Source organism: Liolophura sinensis, chromosome 3, assembly GCF_032854445.1.
Source record: "Liolophura sinensis isolate JHLJ2023 chromosome 3, CUHK_Ljap_v2, whole genome shotgun sequence".
In the NCBI taxonomy this organism is placed as follows: Eukaryota; Metazoa; Mollusca; class Polyplacophora; order Chitonida; family Chitonidae; genus Liolophura; species Liolophura sinensis.
In genome coordinates, this window is record NC_088297.1 from 23,038,189 (window position 1) to 23,063,642 (window position 25,454).

A 25,454-nucleotide genomic window follows, 5' to 3' on the forward strand; every position below is an offset into this window, starting at 1 on the left:
CGTCTTTCAGCTTTTTAAAAGACGATCTCTCCAAATATCTTCTTTCAACTTTTACAAGACAACTTCTCCAAACATCGTTTTTCAAATTCTACAAGACAACTTCTTCAAACATCGTCTTTCAGCTTTTTACAAGACAACTTCTCCAAATATCTTCTTTCAACTTTTACAAGACAACTTCTCCAAACATCGTCTTTCAGCTTTTAAAAGACGATCTCTCCAAACATCTTCTTTCAACTTTTTACAAGACTTCTCCAAACATCGTTTTTCAAATTCTACAAGACAGCTTCTTCAAACATCGTCTTTCAACTTTTTACAAGACAACTTCTCCAAATATTTTCTTTCAACTTTTACAAGACAACTTCTCCAAACATCTTCTTTCAACTTTTTACAAGACAACTTCTCCAAACATCGTTTATCAAATTCCACAAGACAACTTCTCCAAACATCGTCTTTCAACTTTTTACAAGGCAACTTCTCCAAATATTTTCTTTCAGCTTTTACAAGACAACTTCTCCAAACATCGTTTTTCAAATTTTACAAGACAACTTCTTCAAACATCTTCTTTCAACTTTTTACAAGACAACTTCTCCAAGCATCGTTTTCAATTTTTACAAGACAACTTCCCCAAGCATCGTCTTTCAGCTTTAAAAGGCGATCTCTCCAAACATCGTTTTTCACATTTTACAAGACAACTTTTCTAAATATCGTGTTTCAGCTTTAAGAGACGATCTCTCCAAATATCCTCTTTTAAACTTTTTACAAGACAACTTCTCCAAATATCTTCTTTCAACTTTTACAAGACAACTTCTCCAAGCATCGTCTTTCAACTTTATAAAAAACTTCTCCAAACATCTTTAAACCTATCAGGACAATTAGTACAGAGACAGTTACCCGTAGATGTTCAGCCAACTTGTTCAAGAGAACTTTTTCGTAGGCTTACAGAACAACTTCTTCCAAACATTCCAGACAACTAAATCAAGAAACAAGGAAACCGGACAAAGGCCGATGAATATCAATGGCCGTCCGCAGGTTGCTGCAAGACCTTCCCACATACGTCCGGAGAGGAGGCCAGCAAGAGGAAGACTATGTAAAACTGTGCTGGCTGTGTCTTAGTAGATATTTACTGGGTTATACAGATGACGTTTGTTACTTGACTCTCACTCACCAATCACCGTTAAGGTGGCGTCGCTGACATGCGTCCTATTGTCTTTAGTCACGTGACACTGTATACTGAAGGTGTCTCTTGGTTTCTGGACGTTATTCACAACTAGTGTGTCCTGGACTCGTTGATTCTTTTGTCCTCTGTAAAAAGAAAGTACAGTAGAAAGCAATGTAATATATAGAAGATATTGCACAGTGATGGTGAAAATCCTAATATTTTTCGTCTGAGAGGTGAAAATAATAACCCACGAGACACGAAGCGTCGATTGGGTTATCACTTCCACCTTTCACAAGAAAATATTTTTGATGTTCAACATCCACTGTGCAACATTCTATTTATTATTTATATTTTGACAATATATAAGCCTTCACAGACTTGTGTATATAACGTGACGTCGCACATGGCGTCTTGTTTGACATCGTGTCTTATTGCGTGACGTAAGAAAAGCTAAAATCGACTGAACTTGTGTTATGGCGTCATTAAGGTAAGCACGAATTGGAACGTCATAAAACACAATGTTTCTTTGTGACCTCAGGGCGTCTGGGTGTGTAATAACAAAAGTGATATCTAACTATAGCTAGTGAGATATCACTTTTATCACTGAAGGACATTCTGACATTTCACCTATATATAAATAATAAATGATGCTAACTCACGTAACTCACCATGCATATTCTGAATATGGGTTATTTTTCCTGTCAAAAATAATGTTTTTATTCAAATAAGCACAACTGAAAAACGTTTCCACCAAAGGAAGAGCAGCTCACTTTTTGTACAAACCTACTGCTATATGTATGCTGCAGCATTAAATTAACATTGGGCATCTGGATGCTGCTTCACTTAGCACTCCATCAATGCCAACTTAAGTAGGCGAATCACAAGCTCGTGCTACTTCAGTTTTACTTAATACTGGTGCATGCATTCACGTCATAACAACGACGATTATCAGATTCCGTGTCGAGTTTAACATCAACCTCGAACACGTGAGGATCTCACACGTGATAACGTCATCACGTATTCTCTTGGGAAATGGTCAAATTCTTGCTCAAACATGATATCAAATAGTGAACACCAGCATATGGCATGAACTCGACACGATGTCTGGTTAACCTCCCATCGAATCGCATCGGAGTATTGGCCCTTGTATTGTCCAACCCATTCAGCACCACCTCATCAGCTGGTTTTACACAAAATTAAATTGGCCTACACAGATAAATTTAAGCGATTGTACAAAGGTCTTACATGTACAATCTAGACCAGTGACGTCTTATTAATTGCAACTGACATCAATTGACTTCAATGCATTTTATTTATTTATTTGATTGGTGTTTTGCGCCTTACTCAAGAATATTTTACTTATGCGACGGCGGTCAGGATTATAGTGAGTGGAAACCGGGCAGAGCCCGGGGGAAACCCACGACCCTCCGCAGGTTGCTCAAAGCATTTTAAATTTGATACCGTTTAGGCATTTACATGAATAGTAAGAGTAAAATTCTGATGAAAACTGACAAGACACGAAATTTCACCAGTATCATGCCAATCATCATACTGTCATCTCTTCTCAGATTTTCGGTTTCCTCCCACTATAATGCTGGCCGTAGTCGTATATCTAAAGTATTCTAGAGTACTGTGTAAAACACCAGTCAAATAAATAAATAAATAAATTCTCTGATTTTACTCTCTATCCTGCAAATCTTTTATTATATTACATAGCAATAAATTTACGATCCTCACCTCCGACGGGTTTGTCATTAATGAACCATGCGATGTCGGCATCAGCCTCGTTCACAACACACTGGAACTCCTGAGTGCTCCCCTCCGGCAGTACCATCATCATTGGATCGATATGTGAAATCAGCTCCTCTACAGAGATAATGCTACATCCGTTATATCATATTACATATACAGTGCATGCGCCGCTCTATCTACGCTCACTTTACATCACCGCCATCACAAGACAAGCTTGACCTTTGGAGCATGTGAGGCATACAAAGGCTTGTTTACGATAAGCATCATCGCGACACTATTTAATCAGCATTGAGCAAAAAAACAAGTTGTTTCACGTGTTGATTAGAATCATGATGTCCATACTGAGAATAGAGTAGAGTGTTGTGGGAAACATTCATTGTTATGGTTACAGCCTTACTTGTTCCTACAAGATTCAACCATACAATGAGTTTCTTATAGAAATGTCCACAATTCGGTAGTCCTGTATGGTCGAGCTTTCTGACCACGAGGCTGAGATCGTGTATTTGAATCCAGTTCTTATTTACTGGATTGCAGCCTTACGTCAGTAGAATTGTCTGGTACTGAGCTAAGGGTGGTGCTTGTGGTAGTTCTCTGCCTGGTGTTCTGCGCCCACGTGAACCCGACCAGCGACATGCAGTTGAAATATATAAATATAAGTATTTTCTGGGGCCTCCGTGGCCTAGTTGTTGGCGTGCTAGTGCAACACAATGGCAAGTACTGCGACGGCTGTGAGTTCAAGTCCATCTCATGGTTTCTCAGCAACCTACAGATGGTCGTGGGTTTCCCCAACCATAATGCTGTTTGCCGTCGTCGTATATGTGAAATTGTCTTGAGTACAGAGTGAAACACCAATCAAATAAATAAGTAAATAGTTTGTTTGGGTGTCGATCTGAGCTCTGTTTCATTATTCCCAGCTTGTTCAGACCCATACTCTTCCATTCAATAACCTGGAATTCGGTCTTTTCGAGTAGTATTTCAAACAAAAGTTGTATGTCAAACAAAAACATATTTCCTTCAGTCAATCCTACAGTGGTTCTGACTTCATAACCAGGAACAGTATAGACTGTAAATTCACAATTGTATACAAACCTACGAGACGGTCGCACTCGCAATCGTCCGGAAAAAGATTCTTTAGGGGGCTTACTGATTTTTGCTATTATAATTAAGAGAACGAAATATAAGCAACTGTTGTGAAAAAAGATGATCTTAGTTCTCTGAAGAGCAGTCGAATCAAGTGATTTGAAAATGGCGGTTTGTGAAGTTCGGCTGTGCCTGAGTGAAGTTTTGGTTGTACTGCTACAGCATATCACGTGGCGGAACCTTTTTTGTCGCGTACATTGAGGACTGCGCAGGCAAAATGGTCATTCTCCAGGTTTGTCTGAGTAACGATCCAGAGCGGTCGATTTGGAGGTAAGCTGGGAACATGGCAAACCGATTTCAGAGCTAGTTTGGATGGAGCATCTGGACAGAGCGTTTTCGTGAGTCAGGACTATCAATAGGGGGAGTTTCGAGTTGGAACTCTTTTGTCGTCAAAGGTAAAAACAGTCCCACTGTGTCATGTGGCTTGTAAAAAATATTAGGCATTATTTGTTGACATTAATTTTCCGTTCACCTGTCTCGCCCCTTTCTCGAGGCACAAATGACACGTCTTTCCTTTAGTAACTTCACATACGGTCAGATTCTCATTTTTCTCCACCATTGTTCTACTCTAAATTACTTTTTATGACACTTTTTTCAGACGCCCATGTTATGGTGAATATTATCAGAAATTACGCTAAGCCTTCAGAACACAAAACCCTTATATGGACATAGGAGAGGCACACTACACTTACCAGTGACGGTCACCTGAATCGTCTGCTTGACCTCACCCCCGGAATTCTTCGCCTTACAGGCGTATATTCCCTCGTCACTTTTTTTGACCTTCCGCACTGACAATGAGTACAGCGACCTGTCCACCTTATGTCTGTTACTGAGGCTGCCACCAGGGGGAATCCACGTCACTTCCGGTTGAGGGCTATGAACGTAGTAAAGATTTTTTCACGGGTACTGGCCGGATTGTTATCACGAATAGATTTGTTTGATGGATTTTAGTGATTTGTTGACGCTTAATACTATAATGCCCAGTTAAGCCCACTTAAGCATGCATCACAGAGGCTTTATTACCATTCTACAGTTAAAAGTTTACTGTGCTATGTCTTTTCACTAGTTTACCCCCAAATATTTTCACGCTGAGCATTGCAGTTAACTTGAAAAAAGTCGTCAAAATCAGTGCCAGCATACATTGAATTGACAGGAAGTGATGTCCCTTTACCTCTGCATGAGATTTCTGTGCATTCGAGACCACGCGCCTTTCTACGTAAACAAGACTCGTGTATATATGGGCGCCATCAGCGTGGTGATTTCCCTCGAAAATTTGGGGATAATGATTGATGGGCTAGTAACAGATATTTAATAAATGTTTTCAGATTCATTGAGTCTAAATCTGTACCGGGGCCTCCGTGGCTCAGTTGATACGGGGGCAGTAGATACATTTGTATTTTAGAATGGTTTCTATGAGGCAACAATAAACACGGAACTGAGGGCGTCATACTACTAGTTGGCTGTCTCCTGCCCAAACTCCGGTATTCACACTGACTGCAGAAACCGGTCAGAAAAGAAAAGTAATACCGTGTCTTAACTGCGGAATGTATTGTACTTACAGGCCATCCGCAATGCACTGAAGCTCTAGCCAGTCCCCGGCATTAAGTGTAGCGCTTTCAGTGTAATACACAAGACTTGGCGAACGCGGCTGTGGCTTTTCGCCTGGAAACACAAATGGCATTTCATTTTTCTGTCATGAATATCACCAAGGTATAGCTACATATTGAGCAATCAACATTTTACGGTTTTCTATTGGTTAGAGCGTGTCAGTTTATTTGTCACACGGATAGTAAAGGTGTTTTGAAACCTTGATAAGCCATATCCACAAAAAAAGGGATATGTTATTCATGATTTTGGTAGCGTATAACAAAGACCTTAACAGTTATTATTCTTCTCTGGATGTAATCCGTCAATGTCACTAATCAAATCAGAAAATTTATTAAATCCTGTCGTGTGAAAAAAAACTACGTTGATGTCAAGAAATTTGCAGGTGTAAACAACCAGCCCTTGAATACTTGAAAGTCATAGGAAACACTAAAATGAAGTATGTATAGATGAACGACCATTAACAACAGCCCAGGAAACTAGCTGGATTTATGTGTTCTTTTTTTAGAATTTGTTTAACCTAGTAAAGTGCATTTGAATATTCTATTCTGACGTCACGTAAGGATTTTTACTACATAACACACATTACACTGCTACATCTCATCATTCAAAATGCATATACATATAGATCTGTGAATACATTCGCCGATTTGACCTTGGAACGGATTATATCAGGTAAAACTTATAAATGTATAAACGTAACTGACATCTTTTGGGTCACAACAGATCTTTCAACACAATTTTACACTCTTAGCAAGATTATAAAAAAAATAAATCCAACTATTTTCCTGGACTGTTTTTAATGTTCTTTTATCTGATATATACTTCGTTTTAAAGTGGCCATTGCGTTGAAAGCGACAATCTTGTTGACTGATTGATTGATTGATTTATAGATGAAGTAAGGGGATACCTGATATCACTGTCAGCTTAGTAGGGCTGCCGTAAACTCGGGATCGACTTTCAGCGTTAAATACGGAGCAGTTGTACATGGCGTTGTCCTTCGCCGAGTCATTCACAGTGAGCGGTAAAAAGTGAAGATTACCTGTCAACAGGAGATGTCAAGTCAGGTGATTGCTTACCTTTAATTGCATTTTCGCAATTGGTTACTTTATATATTGGAATTTGTATGCATTTACGCAGAGAAATTTTTGCATCGATTTCATTATTGCCTTTTTTTAACATAACGTGTAGATTATTTCAAACTATTGAATAGATGAACATAAATTCATGTAAATGTGTTGCGCTATTTTGAACATTCGGTACGGCAGGTGTTTAAACGTTTATAACCCATGACTTGATGGCACCAAAATTGGCGTCAGAAAACAAAAACGCATTTTGAGACTTAATTTCTTTACTAAGAAATGCATCTGTGTGTGGTGTCTAGATCCAAAGTGTACAAAGAGTGACCAGTAGTGGTAAGGCAAATACCATGGAAAACTTGTATACTGCTTCCAAGCAGTCTGTACACACGATTTTTATTGTCTGCTTCAGAATAAATTTGTTCCATACCCTCTTCACGGCAAACCATTCGAATCTATGGATTCTATGCTCTGTCGATACCAGGTATTCTGATACGAGAGAAAATTAACGAAATCCGTGCAAGTCTATGAGCTCTTCGTTCCAGCAGAAACAAGTCATCTGTATAGCTTGTTTCTTTCAGAAACAGGCTTTTTTGGTTGGAAACAAAAACAAAAATTGCATGTTCCCAAGGTTGGCATTTTCTAAAAGAATATAAGTTAGTTATTAGAGGGGAAATATGGAAAATTCAGTTTGAACTGCATAAAATGTGACTAAATGTCTGTACCCCGTCTCTATATCCGTCATTGTGGGACAGTTACAAATGAGCGATCAAGTTTGAATGTCGCGCTGTTTTGTCCACTTAGCACCATTTTGCTGTTGATTTTGCCATTTCTCTGAACTCAAACATTGTGTGTAATTTCAGTGTGGTAAGATACAGGCGAAGTTTTGAAAAGCAATCTGTTTATCAGTCTATGTTAAATTGCTTTTGTTTCTCTTGCTAAAAAGCAGTTGAGCATTCTGTGTAAAATAACCTGATATTTGTAATTATATTCCATTTCATCTCAGTTTTGGTAGCGTTATGGACAGAAATTCTTCTGGTAGAACTCATTGGGCAAGCTATTCTTTTTTTTTTTTTTTGATTGGTGTTTTACGCCGTACTCAAGAATATTTCACTTGCACGACGGCGGCCAGCATTATGGTGGGTGGAAACCGGGCAGAGCCCCGGGGAAACCCACGACCATCCGCAGGTTGCTGTCAGACCTTCCCACGTACGGCCGGAGAGGAAGGCAGCATGAGCTGGTCTTGAACTCACAGCGACCGCATTGGTGAGAGGCTTCTGGGTCATTACGCTGCGCTAGCGCGCTAACCGACTGAGCCACGGAGGCCCCGGCAAGCTATTCAGATGACTTGTTCGTGTATAAGAACATGTGTGACGCGTGTTTCGCATTTATTTATTTAATGCTTGTTAAACAGGCGTTTTGGAGTTTACGTACACGCTTAAGTACACTACCAGAACTTAGCGTCCGTTTAGGTCTAAACGGTGTGATGTGAGAGGTAAGCACGACTGGCGTTTAGTCACTAAGCACTGCTTTCTCCACACTTATTTAGGTTTTAAGCCATCATTTTTAATGTCAACTGGTTTTTGAAAGCCTCATTGGTGTTTGAAAGTCATGTCGGGTGTGGAGGGTGGGTGGGTGGATGTGGAGGGGGGATAGGTTGGTGTGGAGTGGGGGGGGGGGGGAGTGACTGCCATGTAGAATCTATACGATCTTTTTTTCTGTGCAGCCCACGGGATTTGGTGATGTATTGTGTAAGAAGTTAGCAGTTTTGATGGATACTTTTCTTACAAAACGACAAAAGGCAGTTTCCAGAGAAGAAAAAAAGTGGTAACAAATAAAATACGCTTTCAGTTTGGAAGCTTAATTATGTGTATCTTGTAGCAAAACGTCGGTTTCTATAGATCGATGTCGAGCTGTTGTTGTGGGTAAATTATACTCAGGGAGTTGCTTTCGCTATCCCATTACCTCGCTATGGTGAGGCCACGCTGCCTTGAGGTAGCAAAGTGATGTAACAAGAATATGCTACTCGCTGTCCTTTTACCTCGCTCCGGTGAGGCCTCGCTGCCCCGAGGTAACGAAGCGATATGAAAAGCATACGCTATCTCGCCGTGCCATTACCCAGCTACAATGAGGCCTCGCTGCCTCGAGGTAGGAACCGATGTAACAAGGAAATGCTATCTCGCTGCCCCATTATCTCGTCACAGTGAGGCTTTGCTGCCTCGAGGTAGTCAGGCAATGGAACAAAGATATGCTATCTCGCTGTTCCATTACCTCGCTCCGGTGAGGCCTCGCTATCTCGAGGTAGCCAAGCGATGTAATAAGGAAATGCTATCTCGCTGTCCATTACCTCGCTGTGGTGTGGCCTCGCTGCCTCGCCGCATCACAGCCACATATATGAACAGTTGCAATCAAAGCGCATCTGAGATACATATTTTATTGTCGACAAGTTATATAATATCATAGTACACGATTTGAGTACTGATTTCACTCATTCGCCAAGACAATACCTTGCATCTTTCCAAATTTAAAACTGTTCACTGTTTTTCTTTGAATGATTCCGCCTTATCTTCATACTTTATATACTTTCTTAGTTATTTGGTAGTTCATGTTAAACTTTTTCCCAAGAATTTGTCTTGCGATTATTCACCTGGAACGTCCAGCTTGGTTGACGGCTGGTATACGAATATCTGTTTCGACGCATAGATTAACTACCTCGACATTAGTTGATTTCACAAATCTTGTCATACCCTTATTGTGTAGTTCTACAACCAGAACTCACCTAACTGGTCCACGGTAATTCGCCGGCTATGCGGAATTTCACTCTTACCAAGGTACCAGTTAAAGTCCTTGAGGGCAGGACGTGGCTTGCTGTCAGGTCGACTACGGCAGGGAAGGGAATGATTCTTACCGGCGTGCCCCGTCACATTCTCCGGCATTTCCGTCGGAAATCTGAACAAGTCTGATGAAAGAAGCCTATTGTTTTAAGTCAGAACTTATTGAAGTGGTCAAAGTAACAATCTCACTATGTAACTTTAGTGACGGCGTCTTCTGTCAGACTTCCCTCGATCTCACATTTCGTGAGGTCACGGTGTTACATGTACATGTGCATAAAAATACACGAATAATTTTATAGACATGTCAGGAATAGGCATTAGACATGACATGAGTTGGTAATAAACGTGTGAGGAATTGACAATAAACATGTCAGGAATTGGCATTAGACATGTCAGGAATCGGCAACAGATATGACAGGAAAGGGCATTCGACATGTCAAAAATTGTCAATAAACATGTCAGGAATTGGTATTAGACATTATAGGAATTGGCAACAAACGTGTCAGGAATTGGCAACAGACGTGTCAGGAATTGGCAACAGACGTGTCAGGAATTGGCAACACATCAGGGCTTGGCATTGGACATGACAGGAATTGGTAACACACGTCAGGAATTGACATTAGACATGTCGGGAATTGGCCATAGACGTGACAAGAATTTTTAAATAGACGTGTCAGGAATTGGCAATAGGCATGACAGGAATTGGCATTAGACATGACAGGAGTTGGCATTAGACATTTCGGGAATTAGCATTAGACATGTCAGGAATTGGCAATAGACATCTGCGAAATTGGCAATGGACATGTCAGGAATTGACATAGACATGTGAGGAATTGGCATTAGATGACAAAAATTGGCAATAGACATGTCAGAAATAGACATAGACATGCCAGGAATTGGCAGGAGACATGTCAGAAATTGGCCTTAGACATGACAGGAATTGGCGTTAGACATTGCCAAGAATTTACAATATACATGTCAGGAGTAGGCAACAGACATGTCAGAAACTGGCAATAGCCATGTCAGGAATTGGGTTTAGGCATATCAGGAATTGGCATTAGGCATGTCAGGAACGACATTAGACATGTGAGGAATACTAAATACTAAAGCAAAATCGACCCTATAGCCTATCAGAACACATTGGGTGAGATTTCATTGGTTAACTTATATATTTCATCAGTGGCTTAGGTCATACATGTGTACAATTGACATATTCCTTCAAGTCTTGTGGGATAAGGAATTAAGTAGCTCACATCATCGTACAGAGCACAGCCCAGATCTAATATGTGAAGTGTAATGACAGCGACGTCATTTTTAGGTAGTTCATATTATTGTATGGAACACAGCCTAGTCTAAAAATGTGACATGTGATGACGTCAGCAACGGAATAGAGTGACATCTTTCATTAACGCAATATATTAGCTACATCGTTGTGAGAAAAAGTCAGGAGTCCCATGCGGATATTATAAGATTTAATAAATATACATCTGACTCCAATAAATGAGACAAATCTAGGCGTTTCACCAAATGTGTGGTAAAGCTCTATACTGGACAATGTGAATCTTACCTGACTTAGTCAGAGTTTTCGCGGAAGATCGGGAAACTCCGTAAGTGTTAGTAGCCACACAATAGTACGTTCCTTCATCCGCCACCGTGACCCTTGTGATGTTGATATGCCCCTGTTTTAACGCGATCCTTTCAGTAATGTCCAGAACTTCGCCATCTTTTACCCAGGTGATACTGTAAATAAAGAATCTTTATTACGGAGAAAAGGGCATTGGGGAGATAGGACAGCTAGAAAGAAGTGCTTTATTTATGTCTGCATTACGTGGTTATACATATTAAGAAGAAATAAAACTTTTTAATTTTCTGCACGGTTGTATTCCAGCCGCACTTTCGAACTTTCCCTAAAAGTGCCCGACAGACCTTAAGTTTGTAAACTTGTTTGGAAAGCCCCAGATAAATTCTATGTATTTTGGAATTCATTCGAAAGGAATTTTGAAATCCTGGCCCTAGTTAAATACAACAAACAAAATTTAGCTGGAAAACATCGACTTAATTTAAGATCTCTCGACATTTCTGCGACTTTCAAAGACTGATATCATGTGTTTTACATTTTGTTGCCTAGAAAATGTGTGCCATTGTCGAGACACAACGTAAATACCGTATGCTTTAACAGGAAAAAGCAGTTCACACCACAAAACCTAATCTCACGTTACGTCTTAGTGGCTGTCGAGTAAAGGCCGGTGTAAACTGAGTGTTTTGTTGTGACTCGACCCGACACAATTAAAAATCGCATTGAGTTGCTGACAAATGTTCTGGTGTATACCTCTCCACGACGAAAATCGAGTCCAGTTGGCTGCAGTCGTGTTTAGTCGTGAGTGATCTGACCGTGCTAGATTTATATAAAAAAAAAAACATCAGACCCAGTCGAGAGTCTTTTATAGCGTATCCACTCCTACTATCGTCAGTGACTGTTTTCAACCTTTAGCCAATCAGAACTGGGCGCATAGTCACGCGACCACATTTTGGTATCCAAAATGGCGGTGCCCAAGGAGGCAAATCTTGAACCCAATTCCACGAATTGCGCTGGTGTAACCTGAAGGTGACATAATCACAATGACTTAAAGACTTAACTTTGTAATGTTCACACCTAACATATTGAACGAAGCACAGTCGAAACCACCGAGTTCCAGGTAAGTGGATGTAACGATTCAGATCGGCATAAATAAAGGACTGAGGAAGAGAATCTAAGATGACATGACCAGCCACCGTCGGAACTAACAATTTACTCGCATTGGCGTCGGAAGTAGCACGTCCGGTACGGTCATGGCCTTACCACTTTCCATCACACAAAAGAAAAAACCATGCGCACATTAGACCGTTAATCACGTAAAACTACAATGGATCTATGTAAAGAATAAAAACCACGTAAAACAATTTCAGGGCATCTCCAGCCGTCTAGCATCCCATATTTTCGGGATCTAAGCGGCCCTGTACAATTGCCTTTCGCACTAGGACAGTTGACAGGAGCCGTACCACCACACTGACCTAACCATGTACACGGTGTTTTTTTCAGCCCATTTTAAACCTGACCTCTGACGTATTCTTGAAATGTTCACCCTGAACTAGGCGCACAGTCATGCGGCCACTTTTTGGTATCCAAAATGGCGTCGCCCAAGGAGTAGACGACAAGCTCATCGAGCTTTGGAGTGATGAGCCTTGTGAAAAAGCCCCTGCTGTTCACGCAACAGTAGACAAGACTTTACCCATCAACTCCTGAAAGCTACAACTTCCTCTTTTAAAGCCTTTGTTGTGACTGGATCTTCCGGTCCCGAAGCGGACGATCTACCAACTGTGTCATTGTTGCGAGTACATGTGGGTGATCTTACATTTCCTTCACAGTCTTACCTTGGAAGTGGATATCCCGTCACAACACATTCAGCTGCGATATAATCGTTAAAAAAGTCCTGGCTAGTCAGCGACGACACAGACGGTGGGCGTGGTTCTGGAGAGAAGATAAATGCATTTACTGGAGGGGGACGAGTCACGTGGTACACACTTGCAGATCGAGATGTAAAGGGGAAGATGTAAACTTGGGATGCTAGGAATATCACACAACAGAGTTTAACATAGTCCATTCAACAATCTGATTTTTACAATGAACAATAAACAATGAACCAAGTAGACGACAAACAATTACATAGGCAGCAACCTCAGCCTTACAACTCTCTATCATTTCCCTTCGAAGCCGAGTTTGGATTGACGTCGATATTTTGTTATATCCCTACAGATTGGGTTTTATTCGTAGGTGGCGTCTCCTACTCCAATACCTAATACCTCCTCTCCGGCCGCACGTGCGAAGGTCTGCAGGTAAACTGCGGATGGTCGAGGGTTTCCCCAGGGCTCTGCCCGACTCCCCCCACCATAATGCTGACCGCCGTTGAAATATTCTTCAGCACGGCGTAAAAAAATTCCGATCAAATAAATCAATCAAACAGTCTCGAAAGACAACAGGCCCGTAGACGCGAGGTCCCTTGTTCGAATCCAGCTAGCTCTGCTCCCAGAGGTAGGTCATTTTCTAGTTCTGAAATCGCTTTCATTCTTCCCAGATCAGCTTTTAGAATTATACCTCTGTGTATTGTTATACATTCAGTAACCTGGAACTTAGCCCTGTCGCCTGCGCTGTACGTGTGAAAACACGCCACAAAACTGGTTTCTTTTGATATTGAAGCAAGTCTGAATTCTAATCACCTCATTGTCCGTGAACAGTAAAGACTGTGCCCTCACCATAAACACACGTATTTGAAAGTGTCCACTGAGACAGCATCCGAACTCGACTCCTTTGCAAAGCTTTCGAATATAAATGTTACAAGAACACATTGATTTTTCTCACTATTCATGTAGTAAATTAGTGAACCTAAACCTAATGTATGCCCCCTAGCTTTCCACCAGTACAAAGCCATATCACCACATGAACCTTGCACTTTTTTCTACAACATATCCAAAACTAAACCTAGCATGACCACCGTTGGAAGTAAAGTCATAGCATTTTGTTACCTTGGTAACCTCCAGGGGAGTAAGAAGTAACATAGGCAAAACGGTTTTTAGTCGTATCCTAAAAGAGACAAAATTTTCATATATTTTAACTAGGTGCAAACTAACAGGGCAGAAATGTATAGTGCATCAATAACCTAAAATGTCCGTGAGGCAGTATCACCCAATCAGTGCTCCTTCACTCTTTCACAATTCCACGAAAGATTCCCGGTGTACCTAAAGGTGACATAATGTCACAATGACTTGAAGTAAACCGTGTTTTTTTTTTTTGTTTTTTTTTTTTGTTTGTTTGTTTGTTGTTGTTTTTTTTTTGTGTGACGTTCATACTTCACATGTTGAGCACAACACAGCCGGAGCCAACGAGTTCCAGGTAAGTGAATGCAACGATTCAGATCGGCATGAATAAGGAACTGAGGAAGAGAATTAAGGATGACATGATCAGCCATCCTCGGAACTAACCATTTACCTGCGGTGCAGTCAGAAGCAGCACAGACGGTACGACCATGGCCGTACTACCTTTCATCACTCAAAAAAAACGTAAAGAAGAAAAATTAAGATAAGAAATCAAAAGTAAAGTCGAACAAATTTACTGGCGACCAACAACATGAAGGCTCATGTGCACACCTGTGCACACTAGACCTTTAATCACAAAGAGCTGCAATGGATTTATGTGAAGAACAGAAACCCCGTTAACAATTTCATCTCCAGCCGTCTAGGACTCCAAAGCTGTCGGGGTCTAAGCGCCCCTGCACAACCGCCTTTCGCACTAGGACAGTTTACCGGTGGCCCTACCACTAAATTGACCCGACTTGACTATACACGCTGTTTTTTCGACCCATTTCAAACCTGACCTCTGACGTACACTTGAAATATGCGCCCAGAAGGGCGTAAAACACTAATTCTAACAGCTGATTCTGTAACCTAAAAAAGCATTGGACAGACTAGATTTGAGATCGGTTTAAACGTCCGTATCTGTCTTCTACACTCACGATCTAAATGTACACAAAATAATTTGTTAAATTGCCGACTGAGTCACTTTCACCCACATCATTCTTTACTCAAATAATTCGAAGTGGTTTGATTTAATTTTGCTCACCATTCAGTTTTATTTTGAATACAAAATTAAAAACATATATCAAAGGAGAAAAAATGTTAAAAACATGCAAATTTCACATGAAAACGTGTGAAAAGTTAATCGTAAATATGGTCTTAAATATTTTTGTCATTTGAAAATAATTTTTGTGTGGTTGATATTTGCTACCACCATTTGGCGTCTATGGGTTTGTTATGATGTGATGCATGTATGTGTAATAAATTTATCTGAATGAAAATCTGCTGTTTATATCTAAACATATCCGTTAAATCTGAATTAAGACAATAATTAGATATATATTACAAATATAAATATGAGTAAACAGCTGAATTAAAACTTGTCAGAAGGAAACCCAAATGTATTTATTGGACATGAGCCATATCCTTTTTTATGACTTTCTTGTGCAAAGAAGATATATACCAAGGAATGACCCTAAATACCCACGATACAAAATTATTTTCAAATGTCCATTTCTCCTAAAAGAAAAAAAGTATTCAGTCTTGATCATGTTTACAAATAACTTTTCACATTCTTTCGTTTGATTTATTTCTTTATTCATTTGATTCGTGTTTTGCGTCGTGGTTAGGAATATTTCACTTGTACGACGGCGGACGGCATTGTGATGGGAGGAAACCGGACAGAGCCCGGGAGAAAACCCATGACTATCCGCAAGTTGTTGGGAGACCTTCCCACGCACGACTGAAACTCACATCGACCGCATTGGTGAGAGGTTCATGGTTTACTGCGCCCTGCTGGCTTCCTAACCAACTCGGCCTCGGAGGGCCCTTTTCATTTCTTTATTTGACTTTTATGTTTTCCCCAGAGCTAAAGAAAGATTGGATTATTTGAGATTAACCTAAAGGCAAATACACTGTACACTAAGTTCGCAGCTTGTATCTTTCCTATTTTGACGACTTAATAACTGTAGCCGACGCAGTTTTCTGAGAAACGCAATGAACGAATGACTAATGAAATGGGTGACGAAGAGATAGTGACTAGGTAATCAGATCACCTATAATGTCATTATGCATGTACTCCGCGTCATTTCACTTCCGGTTCAGGTTGCCCCAGTTTCTCCGTGACCATATATGGAATTATTTCACAGATACTGAACTTAGAGTTTTCTAAATTGTACTCCACGCTGTGGTTTACTAGTGTAGTTCCCATTTGTAGTCAGAGAGCAGAGGGTAAGACAAAAGTGCATTTGACACTGTGGTTTACTAGTGTAGTTCCCATTTGTAGTCAGAGAGCAGAGGGTAAGACAAAAGTGCATTTGACACTGTGGTTTACTAGTGTAGTTCCCATTTGTAGTCAGACAGCAGAGGGTAAGACAAAAGTGCATTTGACACTGTGGTTTACTAGTGTAGTCCCCATGTGTTGTCACAAAGTACTTGGTAACACAGAAGTGTATTTGACGCTGTACTTTACCAGTATAGGCTATGTTTATAGTCACAAAGTACAGGGTAAATTAGAAGTGTACTTGACGCTGTGGCGTTCTTGTGTAATTCCTATTTGCACTGATAAAGTACGCAGCTACATGTATATAAGCATAATATATATGCGTATGTATTCTTTACTGTATGTATTTCCTGATGATAGCACAAACATAATGACCGAATTATAGAAAAATATTATGACATTAATATTCGGAGTTACTTCCTTTCTGTTTTATAAAACCACAAGTTAAGACTGTATGATTTTGGTCTGACAGCTCCGTGGTCCTGGCACCAGGGCGACCTATGTTGTATTTATTTGAGTGCTAAGGGCTACTTAACACTAAGCATGCTTCATAAAACTAACCCCATGACTTATACAACACGGTATAAACCATAAGTGTACTTACTTAACGCTGTACTTATGCTGAAGACTGACAGCGCACAAAACACAACACAGACGGGGTTCCATGCCATTGTTAGTTTTTTTCTTCCTGCAGCAAATAAAGCAAAGAACAGCCTTTTAGAAAAACCATTTTGAAAAACAAATTTAAAAATATAAATAGGTTTAAATATTAATTTGTTACACTGACAGTGTAAAAGTTTTGTCTAAAAAATGAAGTTATTGGTAAAGCACAGGTTTTTCAAAAGTCTAAATGAACCACACATTACACGTAATATGCTAAACTGACAACATTAACTACATATAGGTAAACAACAACAACATGTTGACATTCCGGGTGCTGTTGACACGCCTAATCCTAACCCCAGTCGTAAAGGGGAAAAACCTTGAGAACAGAGTAAAATGACAAGTAAATATAAAGAAGTACAGAACAACCTTTTCAAGAACGAATATCAGGAAAAGAAGCCCTTTTCATTCTCAAATTAAATTTACGTTCCATCCATTGTATGCGGCAATTTGCCTTCCACAAACCAACATCCTTTGAAGATAGTTTTTTGCGGCACAGAAATTTTAGACAACTTTTTCAAGGGAATCAAAAAGCACGAAAATATGTCCATATCATAAGGAGGGAATAATTATAAGTACTGTACGACAGTTACGAGTTTTTTTAGCAACAACAATGTAAGACAATTTTGTTCCATAAATAAGAAAGCACGAAAATACGTCCACATCATAAAGAGGGAAGATGTTTCAATTTTTCTATAATTTTAGGTAAAACTATGGATGATTGCTCTGGGAGAGAAGCAGCTAGGCAAGACTCGAGTCAATAAATGATGGCCATGAAACCATTTTATGGAAAATTATCGTCCATTTGAAAATCACGTTGGTCTTCTTATCAGGTAAGAGAATGCCTTGCTTGTTTATTGGAGCTTGTAGAACAAACTCTCGCAATGATCTTGATTTATTTTTCCCACATCATGATGCGATGCGTTTCACTTGTCCTACATAAATATTCTTCAGCAAGTTTTCCAGCGGAGAAAAACATTTGGCACATTTGCCTATTACAGAAATTTGGAAACATCTTCATAGTATCAGTAGTTTTCTTTGTGGACAAATAGCAGGCATAATCATCATTAAATGTCTTTAACGTAACACGGGGATTTTTGGCTTCGTGATTTATAAAAACTATGCAGGAAGACTAAACAAACACTATGCATATGTATTGTTTCTGAAAGTTAACTTTTATTAAATGTCACCACCACCACCCCCCCCCCCCCCATACCTTGTCCATTCAAGGTGAGGGCGACAAATATTTCAAGATATCGTAATCACAGGACGTCACGTGTACAACAATCGTTAAGTTTGCAGCGGTCTTAAGTTCAAAGAATACCTCAAGAGGTGAGTAAGTCAATATCCAATATAATATCAATAGCACGTAGTCGGTTGTAAAGACGTATCAAGCATGACAATAAAGATGTTATGAAATATGCTCCTAAATACAGTAGGTTATTAAGTTTGCTGTTAAAAACTGCGTCAAACATGCTGGTAAAGGTGTACTCAAATACATTATCAAGTATATTGGTAAAGGCGTCATATAGTGCATGTATGCTGGTAAAAAATTTCAAAGGTTTTACTTACGATACGTAAAAGAAATGTCCGTCAGAACGCATAGACGAAAAACTGTATTTATTCTGCAAAAGTCACGACCTTGTCGAAGGCAAACAGAACTTCCGCAAAATACGGATGCTGGAATGAGGCTGGACCTATGACTGTTGATGCAAATGTGCTCCATTTGCATATTCGAACATGTGTCAGTACGATAACTGCACATAAAGCAGGAAGGAATGGTAATTACAAGCCTGCTTATATAGCATGCTGGTAATAATTATACCCTCTGAATGATGTGACATGGTAACAAAACTCGACAGCTTCATATACAATACCATGGACACTGCGCATTGATACGTCACTCGCTCATTGATACGTTGCTCACTGATACATCACTCACTGACTCATTGAAAGGTCACTCACTTACTGATGCGTCACTCAATGATATATCAATCACTAACTCACCCACTGATACGTCATTCACTCAATCACTCAGTGAAACGTCACTCACTCAATGATTTCCCACTCACTGACTCACTGATACGTGGATCAGGGACTAAAAGTCGTTCATGCTTCATTACGATCAGCCCTAAATTTCCGTCATGGGTGCTTGTAAAATGACGCAGGCGCAGATATATCTCCAATTGTAAATCCACTCAGTAAAATAGAGAAGTTTTATTGCATTCAAAGTACAATATTAAAACAGGTGAATCCCTGGCGTTAAATGCCATCAATCATTCTCTCATTTTAGCCCTTGACCATGCAATTAGGTCGTGTGTCCGAATCCAGAAGCCCGCACTGTATCGGCTGGAGCTTTAACTTGGGAGGTTTTTCGGATAACACGCGCCAGCACGCACGAAGTGTGGGTTCAACCATACCGGCCTTCATGGTCTTACCTGGACATGATGCACAGCAAATTTGTAGATTACTTGGATCTCACACTTGTATAATATATGGGCATACATGTATGTATGTATGTATGCATGGATGTATGTATGGATATATGTATGGATGTATGTATGGATGGATGTATGTATGGATGTATGTATGTATGGATATATGTATGGATGTATGTATGCATGGATATATGTATGGATGTATGTATGCATGGATATATGTATGGATGTATGTATGTATGGATATATGTATGTATGTATGCATGGATATATGTATGGATGTATATATGTATAGATGTATGTATGTATGGATGTGTGTATGCATGGATATATGTATGGATGCATGTATGTATGGATGTATGTATGGATGTATGTATGTATGGATGTATGTATGGATGTATGTATGTATGGATGTATGTATGCATGGATATATGTATGGATGTATGTATGCATGGATATATGTATGTATGTATGTATGTATGCATGGATATATGTATGGATGTATGTATGCATGGATATATGTATGGATGTATGTATGTATGTATACATGGATATATGTATGGATATATGTATGCATGGATATATGTATGTATGTATGGATATATATATGTACGTATGTATGGATGGATATATGTATGTATGTATGGATATATGTATGTATGTATGTATGCATGGATATATGTATGGATGTATGTATGTATGGATACATGTATGTATGTATGTATGTATTTATGGATATATGTATGGATGTATGTATGTATGGATATATGTATGTATGTATGTATGCATGGATATATGTATGTATGTATGTATGTATGTATGTATGTAAGTATGTATGTATGTATGTATGTATGTATGTATGTATGTATGTATGTATGTATGTATGTATGTATGTATGTATGTATGTATGTATGTATGTATGTATGTATGTATGTATGTATGTATGTATGTATGCATGGATATATGTATGGATGTATGTATGTATGTATTCATGGATATATGTATGGATGTATGTATGTATGTATGCATGGATCTATGTATGGATGTATGTATGTATGGATATATGTATGGATGTATGTATGTATGGATATATGTATGGATGTATGTATGTATGGATATATGTATGGATGTATGTATGTATGGATGTATGTATGGATGTATGTATGTATGGATGTATGTATGGATGTGTGGATGTGTGGATGTGTATGTACGTATGGATGGATAGACGGATGGATGGATGTATGTATGTGTGGATGTGTTTATGTATGTATGTATAAAGGATTTCTAATGAGTGACCCGAAGATGTCAAATTTATTTATCGAGAGTAGTAGTTTTCAGTTTTCATTTTCAATGAAAACTACTACTCGAGTGTGTTAAATTTGATATCGAGGGTCACGAATTTCATATCCCATTTATCCCATAAATGCCTTATTGTGAATTTATAGCGGAAAAATCATTACGATTTAATCTTTTCGGAAACTGCGCCTACATCTCAACGCGTGTTGATATCAGATATATAGGTCAAGTGAAGCGTCATCAGTACGTGACAACTACGTGGTGGTGTATAATATACTACAGACAAAATACATTTACATAACGACTTTTATTTATACCACGTACATGTCAAAAGTTTGTTTTATACAATATATCGATCAATACGTTAATATTCAAAACAAGCAAATTACATTTTACTACAGAAAGAAGTGCTGTCTAAAGACAGAGAAATTTAACGTGCGCTGAGTACACGCCGTGCAACGTTCAAAAAACAACTGACAGTTTAACATCACGACGGTTGAATAGGCGAAACAGTGTATAGATTACTGATATCTAACGGAAATTAAGTATGATGTTGGAGATATTATTGGTTTCATGTGGATTATGTCAAAATTAGCGAAGCACAAAGTTTAAGGCCTTTAGAATAATGTTGAGAAAAATAATTTATTTATTTTTTTGATTGGTGTTTTACGCCGTACTCAAGAAAATTTCACTTATACGACGGCGGCCAGCATTATGTTGGGAGGAAACCGGGCACAGCCCGGGGGAAACCCACGACCATCCGCAGGTTGCTGCCAGACCTTCCTACTTACGGCCAGAGATGAACTCACTCATCAAAGTTGGATTTTGAGAAATATCAACTCTGATAACATGGCTGTTAATTTCACAGTGAAAGTCATTTGAGTTATTCGGCAGTTGAACTGATCAGGTAAATATTAACATAATTTCTATTAGCACCTCGACCTTAGATTACTTTGCTGGCTTCTGGTTCCAGCACTAATAAAAGTCCATTTCAATACTGTCTTACACGGAAAGTTAGGTTAGCTTTCAAGATCTGTACATAGTACCTGTCTATTTGGGTAATAGAAAGAAAAGTAATCTCAAAAATTTAATATCAAGCAATATGTAGGTTATTTACTTATTTATCAATAATTGTTTAACCGCATACCCAAGAATGTAGGCCTATGCATATTAAACACCTTTCGTATAAGCAGTCCTAGACGTTGGACAAAAGACGATGAGCAGATATCGTGTACACTGTATATCGGAAATTCTTTACGTAGGTCTACACACCCAGCTATATTCCTGTCCTTTCAGTCACGAAGCTAAAGGGACCTCAACAGATCCGGTTTAACTGTTACTAAAGACGTTTTCGGTTGTAATGTAATTTGTCTCTTAAACAGAAAATACGTGGGCAGACGGCCGTGAGTCATCCAACTGTGTTCACAAACATTTCAAAGCAAATTCAACACAATCAAACTAGGTCAGTTCTCTTATCAGCAAACGCTTCTCTCTGTCGCGGGGCCTCCGTGGCTCAGTTGCTTAGCGCGCAAGCGCAGCGTAATGATCCAGGAGTCTCTCACCAATGCGGTCGCTGTGAGTTCAAGTCCAGCTCATGTTGGCTTTCTCTCCGGCCGTATGTGGGAAGGTCTTCAGCTACCTGCGGATGGTCGTGGGTTTCCCTCGGGTTCTGCCCGGTTTCTACCCACCATATTGCTGGCCGCCGTCGTATAAGTGAAATATTCTTGAGAATGGCATAAAACACCAATCCAAAAAAAAAAAAATCACTCTGTCGTGATGTCGCCTGCCCTTGCCTGGGTTAGAACGGCTTTGTACGTTACAACACAACGTGGTGTTCTCACTTCTCCCCATAAGTTCATCTTACCAAGGAGATCGTGTACAGACAACAGATTGAACAGTGACAATCAAAGTTAAACAGCACTTACCTGTAGGTTTGAACGGAATTCCGAGTTCGTAAATACAAAGCCTAGTTTAGGCGGCCACTCAAACCACTTTCCGCTCTTCTGTGCAGGTAATATCATGCGGGCACCTTACATCGTGACGTAGTACGCATGGTTGTCACCGCCGAGGCTTTTCTTTTTCCAGCGCGTTGCGCCATTATTTGTATAGCTACGGTAAAGAAGTACATGCTTGCACATGTAGCACATGTTACCCTCTTAAAATACCGTACATTATTTAACTAACCGCCGGCATTGTACAAATTTTTCATGGTACATAAACTGTGTACAGCGGTGACTTGCAAGACTTTGTATTTATTTTTAAAGCAGGGCCTATGAGCAATAGAAATTCTCTCAAACATAAAAAAAAATCAGATTTTTTGGTGCATTTTAAAATCAGATTTTTTCTTTTGTGTGCTTTTATATTTTATTTAAATGTATTTCTTTATTGCAGAAATAGTAAAGTTTTTTTTATGTAGTGCGTAAAAATTAGGTAGGCCTAATGCTTCATTCTAGAGTGGTTTTGTCTTTTTATTTGATTTGTGTATGACGCCGTATTCTGTTTATAGCTGCATAGATTATAGGCTATAACAAAAATCGTGTAAAAACGCACGTCAGCTACCTGAAAAACTTCCGGGACATAAACGGCCCCTGGCCCCGGGATCACAAAACGACCTTTGTCAAAATTTCCATCATTAAACTTGATATCTTCCTGTCCTTTGTTTAAGCTGAAATTTGTTTACAATGACTTGCCCGGAATTTATACTGTCAAGGAATATTTTTGACCTTGTTACGTAAGAAGTAACAATTTTCAAGTAATTTCAAATTTTGACTTAAGTCTCAGATATCTTGGTGATCCCAGGGCCTGAGCCACCTCAAGGACCTAAGTCTAGATTTCAGCGGCTTCCTACAATTTTAGCCACCACAAATTATCCAAAGCCGCGTCCCAGGTTACATGTACATCTCAGAACACAGAACTTCCACTATTATCTTCCCCTAGATTCCCATTTGCAGCTATACAGCCAAGGTCCGCTTATATATATGTAGCATCTCCAACTTACACCATATTCCGCCTAATTACCATCCAAAAGTGGCATAAAAAAACGCACATCTGGCTAGCGGAAAGGCCAGAATTCCCGGGGCCTATGAGGCCCCTAGACACGGCTATTTTGTTTTGATGGCTGTTAAGTTTTCTTCCTGAAGACCCCAAAAGGCTTGTGTATCTTGCCATTATTTTAGTATACAGTATAGTATACTTCGTCTCTGCAGCCGCACCCCCCCCCCCACCCCAACCACCTGAGCCATCCACCCAACCACGTCAAACAACATCCAGATAAATCTTATTTATTGGCGTTAACGGTGTTTCACGCAACAATGGAGAATATATCTGGTATATAATGATGAAAGGAAACCGGACAGAGCCCAAGGGAAACCACCTGAAATAATTTATTGTTTAACACCTTGCTGGTCATCATAATTCTCAGCAATACTTCTAATCTCGCTGTACAGAGTCTTAAGCACTCGTCCATTGCTTACATCAGCAAACCCTGATCACGTGTTACATGGTTATACCATTTTTCGATATTTACTTATGAACGATATAAAATCCGGGTTTATTACCTGCCAATATAAAAAAAATTGGGGCGTATAAAGTGGTGTAGGCCTATAAATCGGCCGTGATCAGTTTGGGATAATACCGCATAACTAATTTATTCCATAATATTGGATGAGGTGTTAGGCCAAATACTTCCCAGATTAGACGACGGCAAAGCACTGCCGGGGTTTACGACCTGTTGCAATAATAAAGACGACTTCGTGTAATGTGGAGAGTGAAATCAGACCTATTTACAGCAGTGACACTTAATTATAGGATGAGGAGTAAAATCAAATCTATTTATACCAGTGACACCTACATGCAGGATGGAAAGTAAAATAAGATCTACTTACAGCAGTGACTCCTACATACAGGGTGGAGAGTACAATAACATCTACTTACAGCAGTGACACCTACATACAGGATGGAGAGTAAAATAAGATATACTTACAGCAGTGACACCTACATACAGGCAGTGACACCTACATGCAGGATGGAAAGTAAAATAAGATCTACTTACAGCAGTGACTAATACATACAGGATGGAGAGTACAATAAGATCTACTTACACCAGTGACACCTGCATACAGGGTGGAGAGTACAATAAGATCTACTTACACCAGTGACACCTACATACAGGATAGACAGTAAAATAAGATCTACTTACAGCAGCGACACCTGCATTCAGGGTGGATAATGAAATCAAGCCTACTTACACCAGTGACACCTACATACAGGGTGGAGAGTGAAATCAGATCTACTTATACCAGTGACACCTACATACAGTGTTGAGAGTGAAATCAGATCTACTTATACCAGTGACACCTACATACAGGGTTGAGAGTAAAATCAGATCTACTTATACCAGTGACACCTACATACAGGGTTGAGAGTAAAATCAGATCTACTTATACCATTGACACCTACATACAGGGTGGAGAGTGAAATCAAATCTACTTATACCAGTGACACCTACATACAGGGTGGAGAGAAAAATCAGACCTACTTACACCAATGACACCTACATAGAGGGTGGAGAGTAAAATAAGATCTACTTACAGCAGTGAC

The 25,454-nt window shown here is 39.5% G+C and overlaps 1 protein-coding gene and 1 long non-coding RNA gene across 2 annotated transcripts in view; both read right to left on the bottom strand.

Annotated features, from left to right (window-relative positions):
* The window catches only part of LOC135464198 (uncharacterized), a 54,071-nt gene that overhangs the window by 8,416 nt on the left and 20,201 nt on the right, over positions 1 to 25,454 (bottom strand). The window lies entirely within an intron of this gene.
* LOC135463915 (contactin-4-like) lies at positions 1,268 to 18,761 on the bottom strand. The gene is made up of 10 exons (XM_064741378.1): positions 18,694 to 18,761; positions 17,063 to 17,146; positions 12,981 to 13,077; positions 11,137 to 11,309; positions 9,515 to 9,694; positions 6,567 to 6,698; positions 5,611 to 5,713; positions 4,744 to 4,925; positions 2,897 to 3,025; positions 1,268 to 1,302 (listed from the first exon to the last, which is right to left on the bottom strand). The coding sequence occupies exons 2-10, from the start codon at positions 17,127 to 17,129 to the stop codon at positions 1,268 to 1,270; spliced, it is 1,098 nt and encodes a 365-aa protein (XP_064597448.1). The 5' UTR covers positions 17,130 to 17,146; positions 18,694 to 18,761.